At 41.3% G+C, this 12,463-nt stretch overlaps 1 protein-coding gene across 4 annotated transcripts in view; it reads right to left on the minus strand.

Moving 5' to 3' along the window:
• Positions 1-12,463, minus strand: part of itsn2a (intersectin 2a) — a 35,249-nt gene that overhangs the window by 16,790 nt on the left and 5,996 nt on the right. For 3 of the 4 annotated variants that reach the window (XM_042390258.1, XM_042390255.1, XM_042390256.1), the window contains exons 2-13: positions 12,006-12,078; positions 7,039-7,131; positions 6,858-6,921; positions 6,276-6,451; positions 5,686-5,904; positions 3,599-3,692; positions 1,733-1,875; positions 1,415-1,478; positions 807-944; positions 624-730; positions 271-533; positions 32-181 (exon numbers count right to left, since the gene is read on the minus strand). In XM_042390258.1, coding sequence (XP_042246192.1) covers positions 32-181; positions 271-533; positions 624-730; positions 807-944; positions 1,415-1,478; positions 1,733-1,875; positions 3,599-3,692; positions 5,686-5,904; positions 6,276-6,451; positions 6,858-6,921; positions 7,039-7,131; positions 12,006-12,012 — 1,518 coding nt within the window. In that variant the 5' untranslated portion in view covers positions 12,013-12,078. The remainder of the gene's footprint in view (positions 1-31; positions 182-270; positions 534-623; positions 731-806; positions 945-1,414; positions 1,479-1,732; positions 1,876-3,598; positions 3,693-5,685; positions 5,905-6,275; positions 6,452-6,857; positions 6,922-7,038; positions 7,132-12,005; positions 12,079-12,463) is intronic. The other variant, XM_042390257.1, reaches the window with a different exon arrangement.

Raw genomic sequence — 12,463 nt, forward strand, 5'->3', positions numbered from 1 at the left:
AGACTGTTAGCGAGTGTTTGTGTAGCCTCACCACAGCCGCCAGCTCCAACTCTAGACTCATCTTTTTGGCCCTGAGTCGGGAGATTTCATCCTGCTCCCCCTCTCTCCTCCTGCCCAGCTCCTCCTTCTTCCCACGCTCCCACTCTTCCCTCCGCTGGCGTTCCAACTCCTGCTTTGCTGCCTGAAGATAAAAACAAACACAGTCACCGGACGCAGTGATATAGATGTTATGTTCAGCATCTCACAGGTGAGGCTACCTCTCTCACTCACCTCCTTCCTCTCCAGCTCCCTCAGCCTCTCCTCCTCCCTCTGTCTCTCCATCTCTCTCTGCCTCTCCAGCCGCCTCTCCTCCTCCAGCCTCCTCCGGTTCTCCTGCTCCCTGGCCTCCCTCTCCCTTCTTTCCCTTTCCTCTCTCTCCTCCCTGTCTCTCCTCTCCCTCTCCTTCCTTTGCTCTTCCTCCAGAGCCAGTCGCCGTTTCTCCAGCTCGGCGCTGCCTCGCACAAAGTTCTCCTTCAGCTTGTCCTCAAAGGATACTAAGAAGAGGAGGAGGAAAGATGTATGATGAGGAAAGATAGGAGACTTACAAGCATAACAAAACATATATTTTATGAAACAAGCCATACCACTGCTCTTGGTCTTTTGTGCAGGTTCTATCTCTGCTGGTTCTATTAAACAGGGAGTAATGTAAGGTCCTGTTCCATTAACGAGCTCACTGGACTTGATTCCTCCTCTGAAACAAGAAAAAAGGAATGTCACTCTGCTTCATTAATGAATACAATAAATGTGTCAAATTGTGTGTGGGTTACCTTAGAGAGGGAGGTACCAGGTCTTGAGGCAGTGTGAGCGGTAGAGGTCTACCAGTTTTAGCCATGTCCACCAGGTGCATGGCCAGAATAAACTCGTCAGCTCGCAGCTGACCATCCTTATCCACATCTGCCAGGGTCCTAGATACACACAATAGAGTAAGTCCTACAGTAAGGCATTAAAGCTGTGACTTGTAATTCTTTGTGGTTAGAGTATCATACAGCTTTTAAAGATATTTTTATGGCCAATTGGGGACAGAAAAAGCTGTAAACACAAGCTTGACATATGACCACTTCATAAAGTTATGTGTTAGCAACATTAGCATTCATTTGGAGTCATATTTCCACCTGGTTAATGTAAGTCCAATATTCACCCTCTTTTAAGCCCTGGTTTCCATCAACTCCTTCCTCTTTAGCAGCTAAATGCTCCGCTATGTTCAACCAACTAGTTGCTAACTTTGTCTGTCTGTTGTTGACAGTTTTGTACTAGTATTAATACTGTAGATGGTATAAATGAACTTAAAAGGCACACACACAGGCAGCGGAGTGGTTGTATCATACATACTGTATATACATACATGGGTAAACACATACACACACCTAACACTCACCAGATGGTAGCTAGCTGAGTCTGTGTCAGGTTGGATGCAATCAGTGCGTTTCTAACCTGAGGTCCTGAAAAGTGAAAATGACATCAGAAACTTCAGCAGAGTAAATTCTCACACCAACTGATGAAGACAAAGTGTTTGTGTGTGCATCTGACTGCCAAGTTCTGTCAAGTGGGGTGAAGAGTAATCATAAGAGCACATGAGTGCATGAGTGTGGTGTGTCAAACCTCCATGAGACCACTCATGAGCGGTCAAGAAGTCCTGAGAACCTCCTGTTTATTTAGGTTGGAGTGTGTATGTGTATGTGAGTGTGTGTCGTACCTGACAAGTAGCCACTCATGAGTTTGTCTAGCGTGTTGAACTGCTGCCGGTACTTGAGTCTAGAAGCTTGTGGAACGGCCCAATCACTCAAACCCGTCTTCGGAGAGTTACTGGCCAAGGACGTGGTGGAGGAAGAATTTGAGCTATGAACCGAGAGAAAGAGAGGCATGTCGATATACCAAGACATCACCTAAAGGGAAATGACACAATAATATTATGTGGTCAGCTTTCCCTTTCTTCCTGCTATTCAAACCTCGACTTAAATCCACTAATTGCTCGGTGACTCCCGGGTGTTATTTCTCAGCTCTTAATTAGCTGCAGAGGAAGCTGGTGCAAACCCCCACACTGACAATGACTCTCTGAAAAAAGACAGCGTTATACCCTCAGGCTATGATAATCAGCCATTCTGTTTTTATTATCAACAATGCCTCTGCAAGAATAGCAAAAGGATAGACTGGGTTGATGATGTTCATATGAGAAGAATGTATTTCCTTTTTTTTTTCAGTCATATAGCTGGGTGGAAACTTGCAACACTCCTCTGAAATAAAAGTCGAGGTTTCAGGGAGACAATGGGGGATAAAGTGTGGGAGTCTCCCTGTGCCCTGGGGCTTTTTTCTGTGCGTCTGTGTATGCATATGAGAGTGTGTGTGTGTGCATGTGTGAATTAGTGAACGAGGGCTGTAACCTTCCCTCATATTACAACTTGTTATGGGTCTGGAAACAAAAACAAGAAAGAACAATGTGTCACAATTAAGACAGGGAGGTTAAAGTGATCTGGGTAGCTGCTGGACCAACCTGTATTTGACTTCCTGGCACTCTGGTGCCCTTATTGATGCTTGTCTTACCATCTACGCCTGAGGTCAAGAGTTTTTGTACGAAGCACTGGACTATTCAAAACAATGAAATCAGATACTACTCCCATCCTTTTCCCAAACGACACAAAACACCATGATGAGGATTAAGGACGACATTAGATACTACTGTCGTCTTTTTACTGGAAAACTGGCTCACTGCAACTGCACAAAACCTCCCAGACACCGGTTTCTTCTTTGTTTGCTCCTTATTACGTCCCACTAGTGTAAATATTCCAGGCAGGGTTTCGGTGCTACAAATCCCTTTAGTTGCCATTTCATATTTCCGCTTCACTTTGAGCTAACATTCATGGCTGATAACTGGACGCCAGCTGTTAGTTAAACTGGCCTACAGTGCTTTCAAGTGCAGTAATAAAATCCACTGGTGACAAATAGAACCGATCGCCTAAAAAACTGTACATATGTTACATCTCCGTTACTTTTCTTCGTTTTAAAGACATCAAACAAATTTCACAGCGATCGTGACTTCTCCATGTAAAAATGCCATTTGATTCCTGTTCTCCTCTAATGCTTGTGGCTTTGAACAAGCCCACTTCCTACTGTTGCCAACTAGAACATCTGATTTCAAAATGCCCTTCCTGCTCTGCCTGTTATCTAACTGGTTCATCTCTGCCTGCATTCTGATCCTCAATCCCTTTCCTGCAAAAACTCTGCTACTTTATAAGCACTGAACTAATGGGCTGTCTGCGTGTGTGAGTTAGACCAGTGTTGTAGCAGCCTTTTCCCTTAAAACTACTGCATAATGAATTGTACATTTTAAAGTGATAAAACTTGGAAATGACCTACTTGGTTCTAAATTTATGCTTCAACAGGACCATGACGTGCAAAGTCTGATAGAGTACGTGTGGTTTTTGCAAATGGCTTCAGGATAAAAAAGAAGGATCATACTGATCAGCTGTAGATATGCTACATGTGCCACTTAAAAACATTGTGGATCCAAACTGAAGTACAAAATAAGCTGCTAATGGTGCAGTATGTATTTATTTACACTCACCTGCTGGATCCAAGGTCCAGAAGAGAGTTGGCCTTTGACATGCCGGTGGATGGAGAAAACCCCATGGGAGGAGAGAAACCAGAGAGTGGGAGTGCTGAAAAACAGTTGGGGGCAGTCAGTTAGTGGTTAAACATCATTTTGACAAATTCAAGGTGATGTAATGTCTGAATGCGGCTATGCGTGCATGTAAATTCATATAGTATGAGCATAGGTTTTTCTTATGCAATCAATCTTTATCATACAGCAAAGGTGCAGTTGCCCTTGAATGTGTGTGCATCTAATCTTATCTCCTCATACTTTACAGTCGCAGCACATAGAGCTCCAGCAGCAAGGTTATTGACATCTGGCTAAAAACAAAGCGATCACAGTTGTCTGCAACCCCTGTGCTAAAGAGGGTTAGCCTCAAGAGCTGTGGCACTGATATCGTTTCATCAGCAGATGGATGCGAGATAAAGATTGAGGGAACATCAAATAATAAGAGAAATTTCACACTTGCTCATTAGATTGCTCATTGCACTGCCAAAAACTGTACTTTTAAGAGATAGAGTGAGATTAAAGAGAGCAGCCAAAGGACAGATGGAGGAGGTGAGAGATGAACAGAGTAACATAAAAGAGAAATCCAAAAAGAAATACTGATAAAATTAGTATTTATATGTGCACCCACACTTGATATCAATGACTGTTTTTTATCTAATAGGTACAGTAACAGCTGTGAAGACAGTGTGACTCATCTCCTTGGTAAAGAAAAGCTCTTACTGCATACCTAAACATACACACATACTGTAAATATAGATACCTCCAGTGTCATGCATGTGTGCACCTTGAGACAGATAGAAGACCTCAGGGAAGAGGTAGACTGATAACGTGAAGACCTTTCATGTTGCATGTATAATCCACACTGCATTAACACTGCGTCACTGAAGCTCAAGAGCTGAATAACTGACCTGAATACACTAAATATTGCAAACCAGGATTAGGCTGCTCCTTCTATTTGTAAATCCATTACTAAGTTTGTGCATAAAGTTTCCCTAAATCTTAGAAACTGCTTGCTAGTTTCATTTGTGATTGGGTTGCAACATTAAAACTTTGAAAATGTATTTGCTACTTAGGACATTAGTAATGTGAGAATTGGTTTTTTAACACAACAACCTGTCAAAAATAACACATTTAGGGGGGAAAGCAATAAATTTAATGTTAACTGCCAATCCTTTCTAAATTTAGGTATGACTTTGTTTTATTTATACAATATATGGAGAGACCAGTGTGTCTTCATTCAGTGTTTTCTAACTCAACCGACACCATTTAGTCAGATGCTATTAGCATAATGTTTAGCATAATTTAAAGTATGTTGTGTGTTTATTTGAAGCTTCCCAGTTTTTATTATTAAAAACATTCTGAGTAAGTGTCAGGTACTATAAAGTATGTCAACCATATCATATTATCTCTTTTACTCTTCACTCTTAACGGGTCATTTGTTAGCAAGCTAACGCTAACTTTGCAAGTTAGCAGCACAGCAGTTACACCGAGCAGTACATTTATACCAACTGTACCAACTAATCTCTATATAAGAACTAATTTGTGTGGTGCAATCTGTTTGACTTTAGTGATGTGTAATCTCCACTTAGTAAACACTTACTTTATAATTAAGCTAATTTTAAATTTAGGAGTAGCTAGTGCAACAGGCTCCAGGGGCCTTAAGGGTCGTGTCCAATATTGAGTAATTTTACACCAAGTTCAAGTACATAAAAAGATGAGAACATGCCTGAGCACATTTATCCTTGGACCAATTTTATAGACCACCTACAATTATGTTCCCAGTTATAGCTCTACAGAAGTGGCTTTCTTTGCATGTGCACAAGTTCATATAAATAACCAAGCACAAGCTTATCTATGCTATTCAGTGCTTTTTTTAACACTCATGTTCCTCTCTTTTGCATATAATCTCAAAATGACATGTGCTAGTGAAATATCCCGGTTACATGAAATGAAAATTAGTGTAGCTGAGTGGATGGGTGCTTATCTGCTAATCAACGTATGTCTTTATTTGACCAAACAGCAGATCAGTGTGGTTCCACTGCAGAACCAACCTGCACTGTTGGGAATAAGAGGCGGTGTGAGGAGGTTGATATTGCCGTTGGGGAGTCCAGAGTTTCCAAGGGTGGTGATGAGGGGCAGAGTCATTGATGGCACCAGGGGTTGCATAGAGGGCATGAGGGGGTTAGCCGGGATAGGTGTTAGGATGGGCATGGCTGACATAGTTGACATGGATGACAGACCAACTGACAGGTTTGGCATAGAACCCATTCCTAAAAGGAGGAAACACAGGCGGAGATGAAAAGTTTAATTAAAAAATGGGTTATTTTCACTTTGGAAAAGACACATCTGCTGTGTTATTTGTGTCAATCAAGGACCTTCATCGCCTTTATTCTTCAAAAGCTACCATGATTTTATAAATCAATCATTTTTATAAGAGTAGAAATATACTGTATATATTAAAACATATAATTATCCCCTTTTGAAGTGAGATTCTTCAAATGTATCAGTTGCATTTACTTGGTCATTGACAAAATTGTACTTGAGAGAGGTTATGTAGTAAGAGAGAGAGTTAAAACATAGTGGTTTTAAAATTGGAGTGCAGTAGTAATCACTTCATAAGAGATTTTTTTTTTTTTTTTACCAAAACGTGCTGATGAAGGGATGGTTGAAGCAGAATTAGAGATGGGAGGCTGCTTCATGATGATTGGCAGAACGGAGGGTAAGTTCCGCCCCTGAAGTTTGAGTTTTATGAGCTTCATAGCGATAGAGAACTCCAGTCTGTCCATCTTCCCATCGCTGTCCATATCAGCCAGGTTCCTACAAGAGAGAGAGAGCTGAGGTATTACATCATCTGTTTACAGCAAAGGGTGTATTCCTTGTATTTTTTCCTCCTTTATTGAGACAATAGAAAAGGCGAGAGTGACACAGGGGACAAGGCTCCGGTGGATTGAATTCCAGTCTTGTTATTCATACAAACAACGCACACACATTGTCTAATCTAATCGCAGTACACACACACTCACTTTCTCCCCCCCTCTCTCTAACACACACACACAGTTTACTAGGTGGGGCAGGCTGTGAAGGAAGTAAGCCCTCAATGGGACGTTCAAAGCGGGCCGAGAGGACCAAACTAACCTAGACCAAAAAGAGCCTACTGACCCACTCTGGCTCAACAATAAATTTTGGATAATTTAGGTTGAGAAAGTTGTTAGTTTGTTCTTACCAGATCTCAGCCAGCACAGAAGCAGGCAGGCCAGACTGGAGGAAGAATTTCCTGGCTTGTTCTCCTGCAGATGGACACAAATGTTTAAACTCACGTTGATGCTACAGCTGGATCACTAATGGCACTACCGGATGTTCATAATTAACACGTATTTAGTTTGTTTGTTATGATGACAGCCTACCTGAGACATAGCCAAGGATGGGGGCGAGGGTGTCAAACTGTTTGTCGTGTTTCCCCCTCTCCTCTGGAGTGATAGCCCACATACTGGCTCCACCTGGACAAAAACCGAAGTTTAAAGTTATTTAAATTTGCAATGAAACAGCATTTTAAAATCTTGTTTTCAAAAGTGCACTCTGTTGAAGCGGGAGTACAGGGTCGGCAAAAACAAAATAAGAGATCATAACGTGTGAGCCAAAAGAAAATTTGTTTACAAGCTGAAAAATATATTTTTTATTTCATCTTGAAATCTTGAATAACAGACATCAAAACACAATAAAAAAGTAACAGAAAATGCGACTAAAACCACTAAAAAAAGTTATGACGGAAATGCAAAGTCCCAAATGCATGCATACCACACATACATTGCAATGGGCCGTGATTAAATACACAATGTCCACAGCGGTTACTGCTACGACTATGGGAGAAGAACATGGATACAAGGAGATCCTGCTTTCTTGTAATACACTACTAGCAAAACACTCACTACTAGGATGATATAACTTTCTCTATAGAAGAGGAAAGCTCAACAGTTTTAACCGTAATGTATGTGTGCTCCGCTCCACCCGTCAACACACTCACAAATGCAGCAACACATTGAAAGTCCCAAAAGCAGAAATGCTAATACAGAATTAAGTATACAGTATCTTTTTTCACTCTACCATCCAAAGAGTCTGTATAATTTCCAACCCAAATGAGAATTCCTCCCTCAGATGAAACCTCTCTCAGCCAGCTCCCGACAATGATTAATGTATAAAAACGTCCAGTCAGCTTCTTTCACTCTTGCATATCTCAAGGTAAGCTCAGGGTTGGCCATGAATTAAATATCAAGTAAAATGTGCTGGGTGAGGGGTATGAAACTCAATTCTTACTCAATTTCATAAGACGTATTTAATGGAGCGGGATGAAAAATGGCAAAAATCAATTAATCATGAGGGAATCCATGAAATTAATGAAATCATAACATAATCATGGTATACTTTCTCATTACTTGAGAAAGTACTCGCTGTAGAGCAGTTTTTAAGAAGAGGATTGACTGTGTGTGATTGACTGTGTGGACATGATGCACAGATGGATCTTTCCATATGGTGGTAACTGAATGGAAGAGAGAATTATAGATAAGGAGACAATGACAGATAATTAGTCCTGACATCTGAAATAGAACAAATACACAATAGAAGAAGTTGAACTAGGGTAGCTAAGGGATGGACTAGTGTGTCTACTATAAACTACATTCAGAAAGTAGACACGGGTAGATTGATGTAACAGCCAATGCTACAGATGTGGATAGTTGAAATGTCACAGAATTAACGGAGAAAAATCAGAGGGAATGTTTTCTATCAGCTCTTACATAGCTCACTTCCAAACCAGCTCATCTTCCTTCTGCTCGATAGGGACAGACGGGCTTCCCTGATGCCAAGTGCTGTTACCATAGCGATCACAGTGGAAACAAACCTCAAACAAAATGTTTACAGAGGTTTTTCACAAAACTGATTTTTAGTATAGAAAGAAAACAACATGTTTAGTTTGTTAAGAATATTTCCTTCAAATTTGTAATCCTGCCATTGGCTAAAAGCTCCCCTGAACATTGAACTAAATAAATGATGTACCAAACGAAATAAAAGACAAAAACATCAATAGAAGAATCTAACTGGAGACTAAGCCTTGGATATAACAAGAGCTGTCATAAGAAATTATGGAAACAAAAAAAAACTGTTTGTATAATAACATGAAAGGACAGGAACTAAAGGAAAGAAAAGGGCAAAAATTGTATTTGGGGAGTAACACAATAAAAACTGTGGAAGACTATATTTTGGCACAGAATCTGGGCCAGTATTTAAACACAACCCCGGTTTAAATGAGCTTACTTCACAGATGTTACTGCCTTGGTATATTGTTTTATTATTATATGATTTGTGCAAACAGTTAACACACATGCTATGCTAGTTATTTCTCAGCTTTTGATCTACATATGAAAAAACAAGACAATTGTCAAGAGAGAGAAAGATGAAGGGATGTTCTTTGTTCCTTATCTCTGTTAGATACAAAAGATTCAGAGTAGGAATGAAGTCATAAAGCTACAGACAAAAACTACTGCATTTTTTGGTAATATGGTAATATTATTACTGGAAAAAAAATACAATTCTTTGGGCTATTATGGGTGTATGTCTTCATAGAGCTGGTATCCAGGCTGTAATTTATTCACCAGTTTCAGGAAATGCCACCCTGCCCATGATGGAACTTCCTCCCCCAACCCAATGCTAACCCAAACACCCCATCAGAGCTTGCCTGACTACACACACTCTGAGAAATGACACAATGGATTGCTGAGCTTCAGTTACAGCACAGCAGTCCACTGTGTGTAGCCAGAATATTAAACCGGAGCAACTGTGGAATTAAAGATTCAACTCTTTCCTGAATGTATGAGCAAATACACTCAAAAACTGCCAGCTGTTACTGAGAGAGTGTGTTTGTTACAAAGCACTCGGCCCGATCACCTTGAGCTGGTTTCTGTATCTAAACAAACTCACTCTACCTTTAATCACCACGATAACACCTGTTCAGGTATATGCTTTTTCCCTGACAAAGCTAATGTTAGCAGCTCACTGTCCCCGACCTACTTTTGGCGTTGTCAGCAAAATGCAGCCATAAAAAAAAAAGGCAGAGTAATTAATCTCGCGCAGAGATGTGAGTATTCTTCACATTGTCTCGTTGGCTTTGACAGACCTCGTTTAGAAGCTATTGTAAAGTGAGAAAGGGAGGCAATATTCAGCACAGTGCCGCTGGGACATGAAGCTAGCATGGCTACATAGACACAGGCCTGTCAGTTGATTCAGCGCATGTATGAGCGAGGGGCTGAATGCTCTGTGAATAAGTGGGGCACTGCAAAGCTTCTTACACAGCAATGGCACAATCCAGAGGGGTCTCCTGTGGCTGGACACTTGGGTTATAAAACATATGGCCATTCAGTAAGATGACAAGGTGCCAAGTTTCAGAAGTTGTAGCACGTAAAAGTGAATTATGATGAGTCTTTAAGGCTTTAGAGTTTTAAAACATGTTATTCGGACAGAACTTAAGGACTTTCGCATCCAAAACTACATCAAAACATGAAACAAATGTAGTCAAATATTTGGTCGTACACATGAGAGTGATGTCAATCTTCTCATCTAACACTCAGCAAGATATATCTAATTATTCCTGTTGTCTTTTACAAAACTGCCAGCACTCTTGTCTTGTCTCTTTATTATTTTTCCCCAGTTTTTCTATAACATTTTGACTCTTACAGGGCATTACTGCAAATCAGAATTCATTCATAACTTGTCTGGTTAAATAAAATCAAAAATATATCCCTTTAACCTACATGTATGCATCCCATCCATCCTGAGACACACTGTGACGGCTGCTACCTGAACTCCAATACCAAGAGGAGCATATAAAACAGCTTTCTGCATAGCAACCTAGAACACGAACCCTTCGGCGAATACACAAGGGCCCTTCAGCCAATATTGAGACAATATAACACACAGTCCAACCACAGAAAAAAAAAAAAACCTACAGTATACCGATGGAATAGCTTCCACAGCAACGTCGCCTGTGCAGAATTTAAACAAACTGTATCCCATTTCCAGCTGCAGCAAAGAAAGCCTTGTGTGGCTTTACTTCCCTTTGTCAGCCTGTGTGCTGTTGTCTAGGTGCTGTGCAGTACTTAGGAGACGCTGGAGTCAAAACCTCCAGGTGCCCAGCGCCAGTCATCTGGGGAAACACCACATCACTGCTTTCATAACTATTTACATATCAAACGCTTCACCTGGGGAGAACAAGTTGATGTTTCAGATAGCTACAGTGAATCAACAGTCTCTGCACGCTGCAGCATTTCAGTCTACACACACACACACACTCCTCTTCTGCTGTTGGACTGTTGCGTACTATACACCTGTTTTGGAAACTTACAGAGAAATGACTTTGCAATTGCCTCATTGCAGATTCACTGTATTGATGAGAGTGCAGTTTGTTTCCAAGGAGAAACTCATCACATACTGATGTGTTGTGTTTGCTTCTCTCCCAGTGTCTGTTCACTGGATGGGATTAAAGTAGTTGTGGGTTTTTTTTTTTTTTTTTGCAGTTTGTTAAACTGCGGAATTAGTCATGTGGACAAGATGTATCCGACGCACACAAAACACGCACTATCTCCGAGGCATTTTCCACAGAGGGCCTTAAGGAGCGGCAACTACTGTTCTATGATCAAAGGCTGGAGACAAGAGGATTAACACAGACACACACACACACACACACACACACACACACACGCTAGTTAGCAACTCTGTCCACACCAAGGACAAATCAGATGCATCACCTTAAAGACATAACCACATATAGTCCCCCTGTACACCAACACGCACACACAAATACCAAAATAGCTCACGATTAGCATAAAATTAATTAAAAGTGATTATCTAATGTTCCTTCAAGCTCACTTTGTAAAATAGATTCATACCACATATTGTACAGCCGGCTATAATGTATTGAAAAATGAGATGGGGATCAAAGACGGGTTCAGTTTAAGTCTGATCCTTCACTCTGGTGCCAGATCAATATCCCATTAACACGATCTTAAGTCTTGTCTTCACTCACACCACATAAAAGGAGCTCAAACATCAAAACATTATTACAGACTGACAAAAATGTACACGGGCTTGACAGGAAGGTGACGAGAGAGTTTGAAAGAAAGGGCACAACACAGCTGCTTGCTGGTCAGCTCTGTCTCTTCTCCTGTCTGCTTTTTTTTTTTTTTTTTTTTCTTGCTGTCTTCCTCATCCATCTATTCCCTTCAAGTTCATTTTGTCTACCCGGCTCTAAAGTGCGCATTTGCCTCCCGCTGACGAGCACGTCATGACCACACACATGCAAATACAAGATAAAAAGTATTCTTACCATTCATGGCTGCAGGTGGAGAGCACGGGCAAGAGAGGGAAGTCCTCTACTCAGCTGGCTAGCTCTCAGACATCTGCAGAGAGAGGGAAAGATGCGAGTGTGATTGTGTGTGTGTGTGTGTGTCACGGAGGAGTGTGTGTGTGAGCGCATATAAGACGAGCACATGACTAGGAGAATAGACAGGATATAAATGCGTGTAAGAGGAGGAAAAAAAAAAACTCATCTCCCTGTTAACAATGCAAGGAAGGCACAGTGAACAGCTAGTACACTGAGGGATGACAGTGAGAGGGAGGGAAAGGGGGGGGGGGAATAAAGAGAGAGGAGGGAGACGAGATGACAGAGAGGGGAGGATGAGGAGAAGTGAAGGGAGAGCAGGGGCAGACACAATGCCAACAGGGAGGCGAGAGGAGCGACAGTTGAGGGATACACTGAAGGGGGAAAAAATGATGGTGGTCTTG

This window comes from Thunnus maccoyii, chromosome 17 (assembly GCF_910596095.1).
Source record: "Thunnus maccoyii chromosome 17, fThuMac1.1, whole genome shotgun sequence".
Classification (NCBI taxonomy): Eukaryota; Metazoa; Chordata; class Actinopteri; order Scombriformes; family Scombridae; genus Thunnus; species Thunnus maccoyii.